A 20528-nucleotide genomic window follows, 5' to 3' on the forward strand; every position below is an offset into this window, starting at 1 on the left:
AGTACTTTGGAGTTTTAGAATGCTTCAAGGTTTGCTTTCTGTGAGAAACCTAAGTTTTCCTTAAAATCATATTAATAATTGGGTTTTCCTCATATTTTTCTGTACAAACTGAAAAACTGGAGCAAAAAATGGTTTTGGACTGATCAAATGGCAATATGTTTTCAGCAATTTTATTGCTGAAACAATAAAGTAACCTTGTTCGGGCAGTTTTAGCTCTTTCTTCAGAAATTGATACTAAATTGACTATACTGATATCCTTATGCTGTAATATGTGGTGATTGATAATTCCATCCACTTGTTTTTTGAGGGCACTATTAAAAAGTTTAGAAGTGTAACTAATTGCTAGCTACTTCATTTAAGTGAAGATATGTTTGTTTTGTAGGCTTGAGGGTTAATTGTATGGAGCAAATTGCTGATTTTTTGTTTTGTTTTGGTTGTTGTTGTTGTATAGATTTATAGCTTTTACCACAGGCTCCATTTCTGCAAGAGGCAGCTGAATTTCCTCTGCAAGAAGCTATTTGATATCTATTGATCCCATATTTTCAGTTCATCACATTTCATAAACTTGTCCTGAACTCCATTGGCTCTATATTTTGTCTGTGTAGTCCAGTTAGTCTGGGCTACCCACCTTCTTGATGTGATAAGGAGATAAAATCCTGCTGCTTGACGAGTTTTTCAGCTGTCAGTTACAGCAGGCCCCAGGGACCCTGCAGCAAAGAGATGGATAAAAATTTTACTGCCTTCCATGACCCAGGCAGGGAACCCCTCACCCTTCTGTAACCATTTATCCCAGCTGAAGCCAGGATGCTCCAGGAGAGCAGAGATCTAAGACCCCTGTTTCAAGTTGGAGCAATGGGAATAACTTTCCTGTTAAGGAGGAACTAAGGATCAGTGCAGCCTGCAGAGGAGATGCAGGCTGCAATATCATAACTAAACTTGTTACTGTGACAAATAGCTGGTCTGTTGAGGTGGGAAACATTTGCATTTTTAGAGAATAGTCACAAAAAGTAACTAACAGGTGGACTTCTGCAAGCGCTTAATGGAGTTGATAGAGCAAGTTTGTGCTGGAGATGTGGCTGGAAGTCCATTTGAGTAGTGGAGACCCAATTTGTTAAAAAATGGCTGGAGAGCTGACACAAAGGGGAAATAATTTATTTAGGTTGAAAGGGGACAGCGTTGCTTCTGGACAGAGAGTGGACTGAAAACACACCAGTAGCTAAGGTAGAAGCTGGATTGCTTTAGGGGAAGTTTACTTGTGTTTGGAGGTGGTTTTCATCATTAGAGAGAAAAGCTTGCACAGAGGTCAAATGCAGTTTGAGCCGTGGGGCTAAGGTAGTGAAAAACTAACAAGAACTGATAACTCTGATGAATCTTGGTAACAAAGAAAAACGTGGAACTGAAATCAGTAATGTCAGAACAGGAGGAAAAAAGCAGACATAATCAATGTGGCACAGACCTGGCTTTCTTGAATTACCAGATAAAGGATTTTTAAAGTGTTACAGTGCTCCCTTATACCTTGTGTTTTCAGTAACTTAGTGCTTCTAATATTTGCTTGTTGCAGTGTGTCTCTTGTTAATGGTATGTTCTGTTATTTCCCAAATTGATGGTTTGGTCCAAATTATCACCCTGCCCAGACCCTCCCACCCCATGTTGTCAATCTACCCTGAGTCTCCTGTCAATCTGTCTTAGGCCCACCACAGGCTTGGAATTCCACTTCAGAAATTCCCTAAACTTCGACACTTGATTAGTCCATGTGACCCAACTTTCCCCCCCTACCTCTGTCACTGGATGATGATTTTGTGAACCCTGCCTTTTACCCTCCCCAGGATATCTCTGATTAGCTGATGCTTTGTACCCTCCCTTTGAACTGCCTCCCTATTTCAGCTGTTGTATGCTCGCATTTTCTGTCTTTTGCCCCCAAGATTCCCCAGAGCAATAAATCCTCTCTTATCCCATGCAAAAGACCTCCCTCTAGTCCTTGTGTCCTCAGAGCACAGACTGACAGCCAAAGAGCCTTAGAGCAAGTGCTCTAGTCACACCTCAGGTCATCCTGCTCCTGGGGTGTGACCCACTCCTGGCGCAGGCCAAAGTGATAGAGCCAGATCAGCTCTGGCCAATGTGTTATTTGCTCTTTTAAAGTAAATGGATTTCATAGTTTTCCTAACAGATAGTGTGCTTGCCAAAATCTGTTCATTTCTGAATCTCACTTACACTGCTTTATACCATTTAGATTGAAATATTGCTTTTGGTTGATGACCAGTTTATAAAAAAAGAGTAAGTGAAAGAGGTATCTGATCCAGAAATTCCTTGGCAGCTCTGCAGTTTTCTCAGCAGTCTTGCTGCTTGGTGCAGCATAATTGAAAATGTCACTTCACATTTTGTACAGAGAGACAAGTTTGTGCTTTGCTGTTTTGAGTCTGACGTTACTCCCCTGCTTCAAAAGCCCATCCCTCAGCTTGCAAGCTGGTTAAACCATTATTAAGCAATAATGTAGTATACATATGGAACTCTCACTTTTAGGCAGACAAATAGAGCTTTACTAGAAGATATTGAAATACAGTGAGCCCTCTGTTCCTCCAAAACACTTAGTTCCTAACAGTTTGCTTGAATTTTAATCAGCTCCTCCAAGTACATTCACTTTTCTTTGACATTTGCTTTACCAGAAATAGTTTGAGCAAGTTTGAAACCATCAATTTTTCCAAAAAATGGCAGCTTCTATCTAAGCTGTATGAATTCTGCATTTTTAAATCTACAACTGACTGCAGGGACTATGCTTCCTTAATGAAGCACATCTATTGTGAAGCATATGCTTGTTCAGAATGGTTTGAATTTCCAGTGTAAAGACCTCAGAATGATTTGGCAGTGAGTAGTTTTAGATCAGGGATTTTTTACATTCAGGATTTGGCAAGACATTCCAAATAATTTATGGTGGGGGAAAGGGAAGGGAGGGGAAGAGAGAGGGAGAGAAAGAAATAGAAAGAAATCTGCTTCCAAATAATTTAAGTGGCGTTGCTTTGAGGGTATGTCCTCACTAGCATTTAGAACTGGTGGTAGTGGATGTGCCTACATCCGATGCTTGGCTCACATCTGATGTGAGACATTTGGCTGCAAAATTCTCATAATTCTTTCCTTTTGTGTACATAGTTAGATATCACAGGGATGGCTATAAACTGCTAAGATGAACCAAGGAGCAGCTGCTTTTGTGTAAATGTTTGTGAGCCTTCCATTTCCATTCTTACGTGGTCACTCAGATCAGCTTTATGTGACCATTGGCTTTGTGACCTAGAGTCATGTCTTAATCATCTGTACCACAGAGCACCCACAAGCCACAAGCTAGAATCAGAGGCATTCACATTATCAATTTGTGAACTGGAAACTTTCTTGATATTAGTTGAGGATCTCTGGATCTCTGCTGTTAGGCTAAAGGGTGTAAAAGAGCTGAAGATGGAGATATGGAAGAGTAAGACTGCAAGAGGTGGAGTTCTTGCTCTCACTGTAGCCAAGGATAGGCAGGAAGGTGAGCAGTGGGTGCCAGGTGACTTACCTGGCTAGCCAACAGAGGCTCCAGATTCAACAGGGACACTGTAATTTGGACAACCAATCTGGTGACTTCAAGGTGATCCTTTGGTAAACTTGATTCTATCAGTGCAGAGAAGCTCTGTTGTCTGTAACTGTTTGGTGCATTCAGTTTTCTCATGAAGGCAGAGAAAGACACCCAGAGACCACTGAAGTAGGTTTGGAAGCTTGCAAAACACAGATAGAGTCAAATTGCTATTGGGAATTTATTTCAATGTAAGTGTGGTGGTTTAAGAAGAATCTTCTGTTATTTAGATATCCTGTAACTGCTATCTTACAGGAGCTGGTGCTGGGGAGAAGGTTGGTTCATTGTGAAGAGTTTGAGATAACTCCAGATCTGTCCTGTTAATTACTTACTGTACTGATTTTATGGCTCCTTGAAGTGCCTCCATTATTAAACAGAAAAACTATAACATTTGAAGTTATGGTTACTAATATTCCCTTAAAAATGGTAAATACAAAGGGGTGAGAGAGAATGCTCACTGTCTTCTACCTTCATAGGGATATGCCTTCCACAATGTTTTAAGGTCTAGCTGTTCTGTTACGTAACATACTTAGTCTCTGGGCTACTCATGTTTTATGTATCTTCTGTGAGGAAGTACAGGATATTCCAGAAATATACAGTATACCAAAATCACCATGCTCTATTCTAAATATTTAATTTTTTAAATAATACATTGCTACCAACTTTCACCTAAATCAAATTCCAGTCTAGCTACTGTTAACACATCATTGCCTTAAAATGTGTACATGCTAGAGATGAGTCAGAGCAAGACAAAATAGCAAGGGTCTTAGGAGGATTAACCTGAGAGGAAAGATCAAATCAACTTATATAAGATTATTGCATAACTTCTCAAAATCTCTTCATATCTTTTTCTTCTTGTGTGTCTTTATATATTTTGACAGCAACTAGTTTTTTTCCCTTCATCCTTTCCAGTATCTTATGATCAGGAAAGAACCATTAAATCATGCTGACTCTCAAACCATAGTTGTCATCATTAGGCATCAGAGTGAATATAATTTGTGGTAAATATGGTCAGGAAACTGTCTCTCAGAGGCTTGCTTCAGACTGTCTGTCTGCTTATGCAGTTTTTCTTTATTTGTTTTGAAAGTAACCTAAAGGGTAAAAAATTGTTTTCTTGTCTTTGCTTCTGGTTTTGGAGCAGAGATGATAAACCCCACAAACAGCTGAGGTATTCGTTGTGTATCAAACTGGAGTTGTATCTGAATTTTTCTAAATTCTTAATAAAGACTTATTTCGATAACTGACTTACATTCAGGTCAAGTGAGGTTTTCTGTAGCAAGAGCTGGATTTACTTCTGGTTTCCTTTGTGTTTGGAGACTCTCCAGGCTAACACTGGGAGAACCACCAAGCAGACAGATTTTTGGTAGCAAACAGTGTAGATGTTCAAGTCACAGTAACTTAATATTACTAAGTGCTTTTTCTCTGCTGATGCCAGCATGTGACTACATGAATGTTTCCTTACTGAGCTATATATGACTAAAGACACCCAGGGTAATTTAAAATCATCTGTTGCACCATTAGCTGCAAGAGAACTATAGCAGCTAACCTAAAAATGTCTCAGATAAGTCCAAACTAGGGTCATGTATTGCAGTGCAAATTCCTTGCAGCTTTGTTGAGGTAGATAAAACCAGGGGGAAAAAGTGTGTTAAAAACAGAAAATTTCTGCAATTAAAAATAAAGACGACAAAAAGAAGCAAGTCCTGAGATTGTTTTTTTAATTTTGTTCTGTAAATATGTTCAAATCTGGGGATGAAAAATGGTCAGAATTAGGGTCTAAAAAGGGTATAGAAGAAGGCCCCCTAGAGACACTAAAAAAAGAAGCTATCTAAAATGGAAAGTTGATGAATTAGGAAGCAAATGAAAAGAAGTTAATGGAGGAACTAATAGTGACAGGATTTCTTTGGAGACTGCAGGTGAACAGGAACCGAGTGCATAACAGGAGGCTAAATGAGGAAACTAGAGGAATAATAATGGAGTAAAGAGAAGAGGTGGTGAATCTTAATCTCTCCTCGCTGTTGCCATATTTAGCAAAGAGTGGCAATCACCGTTTCCCTTTCTTTAAATTCAGAAATCTTAACTGCAAAACAAGTTCATGGGTCAAAGAATTACAATATCTCTTGTGAGGTGACAGACTTAACCTCTTCTAACCAATTAGCCTTGAAAAATAGGAAATGCTGAATTAAACGTTCTGATTTTGAGAAGGAATGATGGTCATTATATCTTAAGTCATGTCAGGGATACAGCAGAGTTCAATATATTTAACACTTGCCCACAAGCAAACAGCATCTGTTCTATTTTCGTAAAAAGTGACTTTTTTCCTTCTTTTTCGAAAACTTTTCAGACGTGGTGATATATTGCCCTCTTGAGGCCACAACTGGTTCCTGCACTTATTTTACAGCTCTTTCATTTCCTTCTCAAATGAATGAGCCCTGCACAATTTTACAAACGTGGCTAGAAATTCGGAGAACAAATAAACAAATAAATAAATAAATCAATCATAAGCTAGAACATTTCCTCCCTGTTAATATAGTTTTTACTCCGGTATAGTCTGCGAGAAATTTTTTGCTATGTATTTTATCCCAAAAATTTCACTGTTGAAATAGAGTACTAGAGTAATATTTATAAATAGTGTTTGTCCTTTGGTGATGTCTTTGCGACCATCAAATTAAGAATATAGTGGCTTTCTTTCTTTATCTGTCACTTACTGGCTAGCTTACTAAAAATTTTATGTAAAAACAATGAACATAACTTTTATTCAAAAGGCACTGAAAATCCCATGGAATTAATATTGTGCTATGGTGTAAGGGTATAAAATCTGGCAAATTGAATTATTTTAATGTGATTTATTTTTTGTTTGGGAAAATAAACTTCCATTTTTGGAACTTCACAAAGCATCATTTAATTGACATCGTTCCACTCAGGCTTGAGGCTGCAGGCACAACACGGTGTGTGTGTACACCATGTGTACCTTTCAAAGAATTAAATGGTTGGGGAATGAGTTCCATTTCTAGCAGCTGTGAGATCAGAGAGGAAAGGCTGGGACCAGGTAGGGGAGGTGCCAGCATGGTGCAAATTGAGTGTCCTCCAGTGCCCAACGCATGTGCGAGGCAGCAGCTGCCCATCGGCTGGAAATAGCAGCTGCACAAGGGCGTTCCACCCCCAGTGCGCTCTCTGAAGCCCAAACACTCAGGGTATGCAAACCAAGGAATGATGGTCATCTGGAACTGCCCTCTTTTCAGAGCAGAATATAGCTTTATATTCATCTGTTACATAAAGGACATAATATGGAAAAAATTGTAAACGGAGATTAGTTTGTCTTTTGGATGAAGTTCATCTCATAATCAATACATACATTAGCTGTAAAAAAATCTGAAAATAAATTAGGTTGTCAACACAACATTTAAAATAATTACATGAAGAGGAAATGCAGTACTTCCAAGTACCCTTACATCACTATAAGTTGCTTCAACATCCATAGTTATATTGGCAGTACTTTTAGACAAAGCATATCAGACTAAGTCCTAAATTTGCTGAAAATTTAGATCTTAATTAGAGACTTCCATTATTCTTAGAGTTTGGATCAAGGTTGCTGAATAAAAAGCATTTCAAATTGAAAGAAAGGGAACATGTTTATCAGGAGACTTGATTTTAGCTTTGCCAGTAGAATAAATAGTAAATTTGTACTTTTGAATTAAATTAAACATTTTCTATTCCAGTTAAGAGTACAAAACAAACTCAGAAACAAAAAGGAATTTGGGACTGTTAAGTAGATGTGAATTTACTACGGCTTTGTGCCACAATCCTTTATATAGTACATAACAGCTCATTTTGGTGTCTGGCACTTTTACCAAAGACAGGTCCCTCTCCTGTGCTGTGCATATGGTCCCTTCAGAATCCACACACTCCTTCCAGCTGCTGCAGAGCTGAAGTCCCTCCTTCTGGGAATTCCTGCATCATCTTTCATGGCTCAGGCAGATTTATTTGCTGTTCTTGTCCTTTTCTTGATATATCCTTGGCTACAAATTTCTGGAGACTTTCTTGCTCCCTGGTTTACTGAGTGAAACAAGAATATGTGACCTAAAAATATTCACATGTCTTAGCTGATCTCTAGATATGGTAAGTCTTTGGCTTAGGGTCGCATAAAAAGTGTCATCTAAAAAATCTTTATACTTTATACTTTATACTTTTTAGTATATCTAGTGCTGTGATACGTAAGACAAAATTTACCCTGTATTAGATTTTTTGGACATCTGTCTTTGTTTCCTAGCTGCTGCTTAGACCCCTTGAATTTTATGTAGAAAAGAAATTACTTGGAAAAAAGTTATTTTGAAAACTGGGAGAGTTTCTGTGAGACATGACCAATAAAAGACATTGCTCTTTCTAAATAAATATATTTTCAGAAACTGTATGTCAATCCTAGTAATATGATCAACTTCAAAGACCGGATTCTGATCCTTCAGAAGTTTGTACATTGCTCAGGCCACTCAATATCATGACTTCTGATTGCTCCACTTTTAACTCTCAGAGCTTCTGCCAGCCTGTTTTATTGCCAAAGACCCAAAGATCGTCATACTTCCTTTTTATTAAACTAACTATAAATTGCTATCTTTTCCTTACATTTCCTCCTCCTCCATTTTCCTCCCTGCATACACCCCATTTCCTTCTAGTCTCTTCATTCTGTTTCTGTCTCATTTACAGGGCACTTCATCTTTCAGGTATCCTTTTATTCATGGGTTACTCCTTTCTGCTGCTTACACTATTCACTCCATAGCTTCAATATTGTTTCCTCAGGAACCTTTTTACAGTCAACCCCAGTAATTTCACCCAGATTCAGAATGCCGAAGGAGTTGAATGCTAGAAACATTTTAATACATATCACACTGCAGAGGTTTTTTGATAAAAGTCAGTGCTGATTAGAGCCGTGGAAAGTACTTGCTTCTTTAGCATCAGCTAAAATGTCAGCTAAAATCAGCTAAAATACCTGTGTGTCTGCAAAAGCCAGTGGGGGTACAGCTTGTCTGTGTATGGGGATGTGCTTTGGTCAGTGTTCCTCCCGCTCTTCCTGGTGGCTCAGCAGTGCTGGCAGATGGCACACACTCCACTGAAGGGCTTGTGTCCACTGCCCCCACTTTGAAAAGAGCTGGAATTCAAAATAGTGGGCATGATAACTTAGGAGGCAGATAAGCAAAATTACTGTCTGTCATCCAGAATGTGAATGCATATGTAAGATTTTTCCCTAACAAGAAGGATGTACTAATTTATTTACTCCGTCCCTGAGAGTGCTTTGAACCTCACACTGCTTTTGAGGACAGCACCCATGTTTTCTCAGTATGACCTCAATCCTCATCTGAATAAATGCAAAAGGCCTAAAACTTTGTCTGACTCTGTTCCTGTTAACATTACATCTCTGTTGGGATGCATGGCCATGTCAGCATGAGGAGAGGCCAGCAGCCATTGCCATCAGAGCACATGGCATCTCTGAAGGTTTACAACCAGCCCATACTGCTTCATACAGTTCATACCAGAGGATTCTTTAAGTGATGGAGGAATCAAGTGTTCTTGTTTTTCTGTTTCTTTCTCTCTGCCAGTCCCCCCTGCTCTTCAACCCATGCAAAGTCACAATGACACTGCTGCTGTATTGCATTCATATGCGCAGATCTCTTGGCCTCATGGCTACGTGCTTCTCCCCAGCACCGTCCTTCCAGCCCATGGATTTTGTTTCTGTGGTTCTGGGTGTTCACTGGTCCTTCAAAAGCCTGGGGGAAATGTTACCTGTGGTGTTGGAAGCCTCTCTGCTAATCTAAGAATCAGAACAAGGTTCTTAGGAAGCATTGCCTTAGTTTTCCTGTATCTAGCTTTGCTCCATGGTGAACCTGCTGGTACTGAGAGTCTCCCTTTTTTAGATCTTGCAAGTTTCAAACAGCAGTGAAGGCCTTGTGATAGTAATTTTAAAGAGAAAGTAGATCTTCACTTTGAGCCAAAGGTAGGAGAAGGCATAGGGTAAAAAATTATGATCATGAATCATGAAAAAGTTTAAGTACCTACAGAGATACATTAAAGAGTGATTTTTAATACTCAGGTTACCATTACCTGTTTGTTGTCTAAAAGCAGAAACAAAGTCAACAGTCCCATGGGGGCAGTTAACTTTCTATTGCACAATTGGATGCACTGGCATAAAATATGGCTGTTTATAACAGAATTAAAAGTAACACTTTACATGTTTCTCTTAACTTTATGGATCTGGTCCTTTTATCTAGAAGGCTTTAAAAAACTGAGAAATTAAAAATCTTTTTTTCTATTCCTGTTCTAGTCAGAGTACAGTATGGAAAAATAGCTTGGACTCTAAACCCAGGTAATGAGCCAATCACCATCTTGTGCTTATGGAACAGAAAGTTCCATAACCATATAATTCATGGACTATTCAGTAGATGCCCATTAGGGAAAATGCATTTAATTATAATTTCTCTGTGTGGTAGTTGGGCACAAAGCCTAGAGGGGGCACTCATGAAAAATTTGTATTATTTAACAGTCTTTGAAATGCTTAACTAGAAGTTGTTATGTCTTTACACGGATGCCTACTAAGAAAAATATTTGATCTTCACCCAATATGGAGGGAGCATTTAAGGCACACATTCTCATAAACTGGGATTATTGAGTAAATGTGGTATTTCTTTTGGAGAAAGCCTCCAAGTTCTATTTCTGAATTGTTTGTGAATATATCCAGAACTGCATGTTAAGTATTTCCATCCTACTGATGTGTTTGGTCAGTTCTATGTTTCTGTGAGGTCACTGCCTGTCACAGAATCTTGACAATATCACACAAAGAATATTTTCCATTGTGGCATCTTGATTCCTTGGGGATCCCTAACATCTGTATTGCTAATGGTTTTTTTGTTGCCTCTGGCTCTACCTCCAATTAAATTGACCGTGGCAGTTTGTTGCAGCCTCATCCTCTTGAGTACCTGGATTTCTTTGACTTACCTTTGCCTATGAAGAAAGTGCACTTTTATCCTTTTGAAAATAAAGTCCATGGGCAGGAATGTGTTCCTCCTGAGACTAATATGCAAGTCCTTTTGTGGTTAGACAAAGGGTTTTCTTAATGTATTCTGTGATAGAAGTGCCCTAAGAGCCAGCCCATCCTTGTACACAGGCACCTCTGTGAGCTCAGTCTTTTTATAAATTGGGAACAAACTTTACAACACTGTCTGCTTGCAACAAAATTGGGCATTCATTTTTAAGCACACGGCCTCATAACCAATTCTTTTAAGAAGAGAACTCCCTTTGTGTAATAAAAGGGAAGGTAGAAAGAAAAAAGGTCTGGGGTAGTGATTTAACAAGCACTGTTGTCTGGTGCTTCCACACTGAGGCTTGTGGAACAGAGTAGACCTTCCACCATCAGACTTAGCGATCATAATAATTTTAGTATGTTTGCTTTTAATGGTTTGGAGTGTTGCTTTTATTATGATTTTAATATTATTTTAGGTCATTAACAGGGCTTTGTACTTTCAGAAATGCAGTGACCAAAAGTGTCTGAAGTATAAGCCAGAATACATGTAAAATGAAAAGTTAAGACCAATAAATTGAGTCTTATACACGAAGTTATTTAGTTTTATTTATATTTGCATAGCTTGAAATTACAAGCCAAAAAGCATTGAAATAAATTTGCTACCCATGCCAACTAGGCACAATAAATTGGGATATTTTTCCTTAAAACTGAAACCCAAAATTTGATCTAGGACAAGTACCATAAAACTTTTCATAATGGTGCTAGTTGGATGCAGTTGTTTTCTCTGTTATATGGCATAATTTTGGCAATATTAACTTCAGTATATGCACTTCCTTAAGTGCATATATCCAAATTTCCCATCTAAAGGAAACTCATGTCAAAAATCTACTAAAGCCATCTAAAATACTGCTTCTTTTAGTGTAACAACAATAAAAAAAGTTGCATGTTTCTACATTCTATTTTTTGGTAACCCTAAATGTGCTTTTGGACTAAAGCTCAGAACTACATAACTGGGCTTTGGTTTGTTTCCATTCTAAATGTGGTTTAATAAAAGCTGGACTTGTAAAGTGATAGCTGCAGCTGAGATAGGAACTTCCTCTTTTCTCATTCCATTCAATTAATGAAAGCTGAACTTCAAAGTCTAAATGAGATCATTTGAAGTGCTAAAATTATTGAACACCAGAACTGTTTACTTTCCTATCTGACCAAAAAAAAAAAAAAAAAAAAAAAAAAGTGCTTGTAATGTAAAAGTAAAGTTAAACCTCTGAAATTAAGTTAGGAAACTTTGAAAGTTCTAGTGCAAGAAGTGGTGTTAACCTAGCTGAGAGGCATAGTTTTAAGTGACTCAATAGCCAATTCATTTCTTTCGTGACTGAGATAGTAAAGCTTTTCTGGTAGGTCTTAGCTTGCGCTGCTCAGAAAATTGCAACCCAATGAGAAGATGTCTGAGCAACACCCTTGACAAGCATGAGAACATGCGAAGATATTGTCAGGGGCTGGAGCCTTTCTATAATCTCATAAACACTTAAGTAGTTATCACTAGCTTCCTAGTTGTTATCAGAAGTTTTTTAGTTAGGTCAACTTCTTGTTATTTTGCTGGCAGACCATAATATTTCTCCCGCGCTCTACTTTGTCCTTTTTCAAACCATGAGCATTGGCTGTGCCAGCAACTCCAGGAGCATAGCTTTGACCAGCAGATACCAAAACCTGTTTGCTTGACTCACCTGATGGCATTAACATCATTGCCAGGTCTGTTACTGCAAACTAGGAAGTGAAAAGTTAATGGAGGTATATTTCTAAAAGAGAATGGATGGTCTTTGGCCAGAGACAGGGTGAGCTTCTGAAATTCAGTGGGAAAGCATAGGAGAAGATGTTGGAGAAATACAGGTAGGGAGGAAATCCTGGCCCATGCCAAGAGGCAGTAGAGGGGTGCAGGTAGTGACCAGTGAGGTGTGCTGAACAGACATCATGATTAGGGAGGAATATCTAAACAGATTCCATCTAACAAGAGGAAGGGATGGAGTCAGGCACAAACTGTCAGCTTGCCAAAGACTACCTGTTTCTGTGTTTGTTAAAAGTATTCAATTTTTATGACGTACATTTGGGATAGAACACATGCACAGTCCTATGACACAAAGCAAATTGCATGTGAGATTTGTTCCTCTGTCCATCTCTGTAGGCCTTGGCCCCATGCTCCAGAGTTTCTTGCACTGGTGTCACAGCACTGCAGCTGGGCTCCTGCTCTGTTATCCCACGTGCCAGTCGAAACCAGGCTGCCTAAGCCAAGAGCCTTTGTGCAGCTGTGCTGGGTATAGAGAGCCCTGCAGCCCTGTGCAGCAGGTGGGGAATCTTCCCTATGCCCTCATGCCCTCATGTACAGAGGCACATTTCCAGGCACATCCTTCCTCAACCCAACATCCATGCATGCCTTCGGCCTCTGAGCATGCCTTTGCATGACTCAGCAAGTGAATTCTCATTCTTGTGATTCAAAAAATTTGACTGTCCTGGTCATTAATAAGGGAGTCTCAAGATATTTTGTCAAATCCCATCAAATTTATATTTAATACTTCAGTTAATTAATTAATTCCTTAATTGTGCAGAACAATTGAATTAAGTATATTTTCATTCTGTAAGATAATTTAGCAGACACACTGAGTTAAGATTCTTCCCCCAATACTAAGAATTGTCTTTTTCATTCTTATCCATGCAGAGAAAATAGAATTAGACCACAAAAACCCCCAACTTTGTATGTGCCAAATTTCAAATGAAGCCATTTTTGCTCTAGCTTTTTTTCAGGGGTGTGTGATCAAGACTTCCTTCTTCCCCCTTGGAGAATCTGTAAAATTGCCATGAAAAAAAATGGAAAGCTGAAGGTTTTAAAGGTCAACGTTTAAAAATTTCCCATGTGGGGTATGGCTTTATCATTATCTGCAAACTTTACTACAGAAGCAGCTACAAATCATCCAATAAGAGCCAGAAACATTTGTTCCTCTACTAAGCAGTGTAGACTAAGAATAACTTTATGCTGTAGGAGCTCAAGTTTTTATGTCTAGCTTGCTAGCACAGTGCAAAACTATTATATTTGCAAAACTGAACCAGCTGGTCTAAAGGCAGAGGCTGGGTTATATTGGTGGGTCTTTTTTCTGTTCTGTACCCTTCTATTCTCTCTGAGGAATTGTACAGTAATTTTTAGACTCAATGTAGACAGCTATGAGTTTTCAAGTTCCAATAAGTTTTGATGGAAAGTACAGTATTTTAATTTCCTGTTAATTTCCACCATAGTACAAGCTGGGTAGATTTAACAGTATTCTCATTGTAGTGCAAAGCTGTGTAGATCAGACCCTTAAAGAGGAAAAATCAGCATACTTTCAGTGAAGTTTTTTACCTTTTTACTGAAACTTTTTCCCATCTTAAAAATGATTAAGAAAAATATCTAGAGAAAGAAAAACATAATCTCAATTTAAAAAGGCAGAAAGGTACGAAGTGTCTAGAAAGGAATGAATATTTTATTGAATGAAGAGAAAAAAAATCTCCTGTATTGGTTAAGTTTGTTGTCCTATTAATTAATTAATTAATTAATTCTTCCACTGAATATTTCTGGATTGGGATTTAGGATTATCTATTTAGGATTGCCTCTCCTTTGTTTTCATATAATTTGTCTTGTAATCTGTTTTTAAAAGCATCTCTGTGAGAGTGTCACAATAGATTTTTAAATATTGTAAGACAACGTTTTCTGCGTTATCTTTTAGAACTGGTTTTGTCTTCACCTTTTATTTAAAACATATAGCCTGGGAAACATTTGAGATGGTAAGAAAGGGACTTGTTATAGTGCTGTTTGTGTCCCTAATGACATACATATATGTCATTATTTGTACTCTAGTTAACTAGGCCACCTTGGTTACACAGAAATGACTCCGTGGTGGTCAGTCTGTGGAGGGGCAGTCGCGGATAACTTGTGTTTTGGGCTTCCACTCTGTTATGAGCCTTAAGGGGATTAAAGATCCGCATCTGCAGCTGTGACAGGACTACGTGGACCACCGATACCGCTCCTTCTCTAAGTGTGGGAGAGCAGGCGGCATTTGTTCGTGCCTTTGGCTGCCCAGCCCAGCCGGGCCCGCCGGGCAGGGTCGTTCCTGCCAGAGCTCGGCTACAGCCGGCGGCGAGCACTGGCCTCAGCCTCAGAGCCCGTCGGTAACTGCGCCTTGAGTCAGAGGCGAGCAAGGGCCGCTCAGGGTGCGGCCGGTCCGGTCCCGAGTGCCGCGCTCGGGGATCCTCGCACGGGGCTCAGGGCCGGGCACGGGGCTCCCTCCCGGGCAGCGGGGAGCGCGGAGCTGGCGGCCGCCTCTTGGGGCGGCTCCTTCCTTTACCACTGGCTATTCAAAAAAATAGGATGGAATCCTATGCACCGCTGTGAAAAAGAAAACCCGGGGGCATTGTTTTGATCGCTAATTCAGGGCGAATGAAGTGGGACCTGCATTACTGAGATTTAATCTCGCGTACAATTTGCCATACAAATAATTCTCTGTTTCGCACGCTCTCTAGCCGCTGAAACAGGGCTGTCTGTAATTTCTGCCCCGGTGTGTGCAGAGGGGTGTCCCTTCGCGGGTGTCGCGGAGGTGTTGTCCCCGCGGTGCTGCCCTCACGGTGCTGTGCTGTCCCCGTGGTGCTGTCCCCTCGGTGCTGTGCTGTCCCCGCGGTGCTGTCCCCTCGGTGCTGTCCCCTCGGTGCTGTGCTGTCCCCTCGGTGCTGTGCTGTCCCCTCGGTGCTGTGCTGTCCCCGCGGTGCTGTCCCCGTGGTGCTGTCCCCTCGGTGCTGTGCTGTCCCCTCGGTGCTGTCCCCTCGGTGCTGTGCTGTCCCCGCGGTGCTGTCCCCGCGGTGCTGTCCCCGCGGTGCTGTCCCCGCGGTGCCGCCCCGGCGCCGGGAGGTGGCGCTGTGGGCCCAGGCACGGCGCGCGGGCGGGCTCGCGGCGCTCCCTCAGCCGGCGGCCCGCGCGGCCCGTCCCGCCCTGCCCTTCCTGCGGCCCGCGCTCCGCCGCGCTCGGCTGCTACAGATGTGCGCTTCTGAATGGTTTCAATAAAATTTTATAGCCGTCATTTGAAAAATGGTAGGATTATTGTGATTTGTGCAGCCTGGCAGAAGAGAACCCGCCGGGGCTGGCCGCGGCCGCTGCTCCCCCTGCCGCGGGCTCCCCTCGGGCACGGTGTGCCCCACCGCGGTCCCAACGTGCCCGGTGGCACTGGCGCTTCCAGCCTTTTTCTTTTTCTTTTTCTTTTTCTTTTTCTTTTTCTTTTTCTTTTTCTTTTTCTTTTTCTTTTTCTTTTTCTTTTTCTTTTTCTTTTTCTTTTTCTTTTTCTTTTTCCTTTTTTTTTTTTTTTTTTTTTTTTTTTTTTTTTTTTTTTTCCCCTTTTATCAGATAACGTGTCTCATCGTGATTCTGTAAGAGTCTGTCTCTATGTTTTTTTTGTCCAGGCCTCCCGACGAGCCCCCGGGCACTCCCTGCTCCGCTCCGGGGCCCGCAGCCCGACTGGTCGGTGAGGGGCCACCGGGTGCTGCTGGAGCTGGATGCTTGCGAGTGTTTGAGCACCAGCGTGAAAGTAGCAGACATAACAACACAGGCAGGTTTTGTGAGAGGGCAGAAGTACCTCCGTGGCTAATAGCTGCTTTTTATACTGCTGCAAGCTTTCAGTGCTTCCAAGCACCCTTTTGAAGGCATACAGACACTGAGTACCACAGGCAAATGTTATACGTGTCTGTCTCCGTAAAATACATGACGCATGTACAAGAGAGAGCCTTTTTTCTTTTTTTTTTTTCTTTCTTTTTCTTTTTGCTTACCGTATCACCTTGTCTCTCAAGGACAACACGTTGCTAAAATGCAGGCAGAGATTTATTGAAGGGACAAGAAAGACTTTACTCCTCCTGCTTTTCTCCTCCTCAGTTCACGTCTCCCACTCCTCTGCCAGTCTGGCATCTCTTGTGCTCCACTGTGAGCTGGAAGGATGTAAGCAATGGAGCAAGGAGAACGTCTTGCCCCTGCCCCTGTCTGTAGATTGACATGGGGGAACACAGCCCCTGTGGTATGATGGCCTGCTGTTGGGAGACAGCAGATGTAGTTGCCTTCATTACTTGCCCCAGAATAAAGGCATGTTGTCGCAGTCACCATAGCCACTGGGTTGCTTTCTCTGTCTTTCCCCTTTCTGGAATGTCCTGGAAAAGAGCCTACAATGAAACCTGCACAGTAAAAGCTTTCTTCCTTATAATGGTTTGATATACAGTGGATTCCATGAATAGAGATAGCAATAGTCTTCTTACCCTGAGATCTTGTGGGGACTTGCATAAAAAAATTAAAGTCCTCAGAGTGCTGCAGTGGGTTCTGTCACGCCTGCAGTATGTGCTGCAGTTTCCTGCTGCACTCTAGCTTTGGTTTAGAAGCACTGCTGCTTCACCTGGGAGCCAAGGGTTGGTTGCTGGACCCTGATTCTTGGCAGTGCTGAACCAAAATGACTCTTCTACCTTAAATTTTGAAGGAAGTGTGGTTCTTCTTGGTCTGAGTTATTACCATTGCACTTTAAATAACACAGCTGCTACTGCTAGGTGCTACTACTGCACCTACTGCTCAGACTACTTTTTGTCTTGTTTAGAATTTCAGTCTCATGTGCAGCTTTGGAGAAGAGGATTAGGGCTCCTGAGACACTTAGGAAGGTTTAAAATTTCTATGCTTAGGTTGATTTCAGCTATCTGAATGGACTAATAATTATCAGAAATCATTTAATAAATTGAGTGGTGAGACTTAGGTACTGAGTGTGTATACTGATTTGTTACCCAACTGGAAATAAAAATTCTCACTATGCTGGAAATTCATAGCTAATGACTAATACTATAACCAGTATTAGACCTAACTTAATCTAGTCTTTCAATGCTTGTAATAAATGCACATTCCTCTTCAGAGTTAATTTTCAGGGTGCTTATAAACATCACGGTCAGTTTATTCCATTTACTCTCTTGCTTTGTGGTGGATAAGACTTCGTTAAAATTATCTGTACTCAGTATGTGCCTATAGAATCATCCAATCATGTAAATTCAGGGGCACTATTTTTAATCAGACAATATAATTGGTACTAATCTTGAAATAAATGGTGCTCCTGAGAAGCAGGAGCTCCTGTCTTCTCCGGAGCACCATCTGTGTGGCTCACATGCAATCAGCAATATTTATATTAAATGCTATATATTCTGCCTCATCTACTGTTTGATTTCCTCTCTCTGAGTCTCATGCTATGAACCAAAAGAGGAATCACAACATCCAAGTTCTGACAAGTAATTTCTTCCCCAGTCTGCTGTGTATACCTTGTTAACGCAGCTTTGTTCAGTCCTTTTGTCAACATTCAGTGCTCATAGTACACCCAGTCTGCCCAGTGCAAGGTCTTAAGCTCAATTTTCATTATAATTTCTATGAGGCTTTTTATATCTCTCCCTCATATTCTCTAAAACTTTGCTGTTTTCTCTATTTCATCACAGTCATATGGATCCCACATTGTCTTGTCCCAAAATATCCCATTGGATTATTCCCAGAAACTGTTCTGCTACTCAGTTACCAGAAGACTACTCTCTAATTGTTTTGTTTGTTTGTTTGTCTGTTTGTTTGTTAGTTTTAGGTTTTAAGAGGTAAAATCTTACTCTTTTGTCTAAAAAAAAATTATTTACATTGAGCATACGTTTTTTCACATTGCTATTTTGCTAACAAATGTGCTTGTTCTTTCTTTTTACTTACATGGTAAGGGGTTTGTAAGCAAGCTGGATGAATTCATTCACTGGTTAAATGAAGCCATGGAAACAACAGAGAACTGGACTCCTCCTAAAGCAGAGACAGACAGCCTTAAACTGTACCTGGAGACACACTTGGTAAGACAAGATTACACTATGATTGCTATCAGTAATTGAAGTGTTCTGCTGTGCTTTTCATTTGATTATTATTTTTTAATTACTAGTGTGCATCTATATTTTAATGTAAGATTTGCAGCATTACAGTTTATTTTAATGAAAATACCAGCACATTATTTTCTGTACTTGAAATATGTACTGATAACTTTGTAAAAATTAAATTAAAAGGAGAATCACGTTATGATTCAGAATTTATATGCAAACTGAAAGAAAAGACAATAACAAGAGAAGAAAATATATTTTTTCTGCTGATAATTCTAGGATTTCTACTACATTGTAACATTAATGAAAGTGTTATTAGTGAGGAACTCTTATTTCTCTCCCACAGTTTTAGCATAGCACAGTGTCATTTAAATAAAATATTTGAAATAGTTACTTCAATTATTGTACTTGATGTGCATTTCTGTCATTTAATTAATACAGATTTTATACTGTAGGTAGAAAATAGAGCTCAATGTGTGCTGTTCAATGGGTAGGTATCTTGATAGGTAAACTACTCTAGCTGGTAAAAGGAAAATAAGAAAAGTACAGAAATTTAAACTAGGAAATTTCCTCTATTTCTTCCAAAATCTTAGGTTGGTTCTTACCAGTACGAAATGGAAGAAAATGTGGTGCTAGCACTGCTCTGAGCCAATGACCTAGACACCCCAGCTGTATGAAACAGTACATTTGCTGAGTCCACATCAGATCATCAACCCCCAGAGCTCAGCATCATTTCCAGTCTCTGATAATCTTATGGTAGAAAATTATTTGACAGTCCCAGGAAGTCACGTGATGCATTACAGGAAAAAATGTCATCTTAATCCCTACCATAATACTGGGGCGACCATTATTAAATTAATTAACTATACATCAACTACATATACAATTAAAACCAAACTGAAAACTGTCTTCAGGATTTCAGCTATACAGAAAGCTCTTGTGTCTTTTGTCCTTAAACATTTCTGCTGTAGTAGTGCCTGTGTGCCATCACTGTGCCCATTGTGGTGGTCTAACAAATGCAGTATGAAGACACTTCATTTTTCATTATGTTGCAGATTTTGTGTTTCTTGGCAGAGTTTTTTGCCTTGCCTTCTGCACACACTCAGTCCTATGATTCCCATTGTGCTTACAGGTGCTCTGAAGGTACAGAGCACATGGTGAAATCAGACCTCAAGAAAGGTATTGGTCACTTCAATATGTTTTCTTTGTACTCTGCAACATGAAACTTTTGATGAGAAGCTTTTATGAGTAGAATCACAATTTTCACTCTTGACTGGATTAAAAGAAACATATTCCAGGTAAAAGGGCAATCACTAGGCTGAGTAACTCTCACAATCAGTTTCCTTTCCCCTTTATTCCAAGGGGAGGAGCACAGTAGCTCATAGGCAGACAAATTACTTCCAGCTTTGCCATGTGGTTCTTGGGGAGGTGAGGCCAAACCCATCTATATCAGACGGGAATGTGGAATAGCAGCTCAGAGGCAACTTCATCATTGCTAGAGGTAGACTGAATAAATGAATATGTGGGCACTTGTACAACCTCACTTTCCCCTATCAGTTAGACTCCCTCTGTGTGTCTGGGGTAAAAAAAATCCTCATATGCTTCAGGATCATTATGTTATGAAAAAAACTGAGGATTATTTTGCTTCACTGCAGAAGTAAAATATCTAAAGAATGGTTCAGTTTCTATTTGACAATATTTTAATTAATTTATGGCATCTATATCCAGTGAAAACACCACTGAATAAATGGAAAAAAAAATAACTGAGTTTTGCTTCTTGGATTTCAGAAAATGTATGCTATTATTTCTACACAGCAGAAAATACAGAGCATTTTGTAGCATGGAAGATAGTTACTTGTATTAACTAGATTGTCAGCTTTTCAGTGGCTTTTATCTGTCAGACATCCTAATCTGTGTTTAAACAGAAGTATATGAACTTCAGTTCATGTTAAGCTCACTGTTGAAATTTCCCTTAGTTAAGAATTGTAAGGCCATGGTGATCAT

The 20528-nt window shown here is 40.0% G+C and overlaps 1 protein-coding gene across 6 annotated transcripts in view; it reads left to right on the forward strand.

Annotated features, from left to right (window-relative positions):
* AKAP6 (A-kinase anchoring protein 6) overlaps window positions 1-20528 on the forward strand; it is a 258048-nt gene that overhangs the window by 87908 nt on the left and 149612 nt on the right. For all 6 annotated transcript variants that reach the window (XM_023929184.2, XM_086894836.1, XM_086894837.1 and 3 more), the window contains one exon: window positions 18381-18503. In XM_023929184.2, coding sequence (XP_023784952.2) covers window positions 18381-18503 — 123 coding nt within the window. The remainder of the gene's footprint in view (window positions 1-18380; window positions 18504-20528) is intronic.

Source organism: Cyanistes caeruleus, chromosome 6 (assembly GCF_971803275.1).
Source record: "Cyanistes caeruleus chromosome 6, bCyaCae1.hap1.1, whole genome shotgun sequence".
In the NCBI taxonomy this organism is placed as follows: domain Eukaryota; kingdom Metazoa; phylum Chordata; class Aves; order Passeriformes; family Paridae; genus Cyanistes; species Cyanistes caeruleus.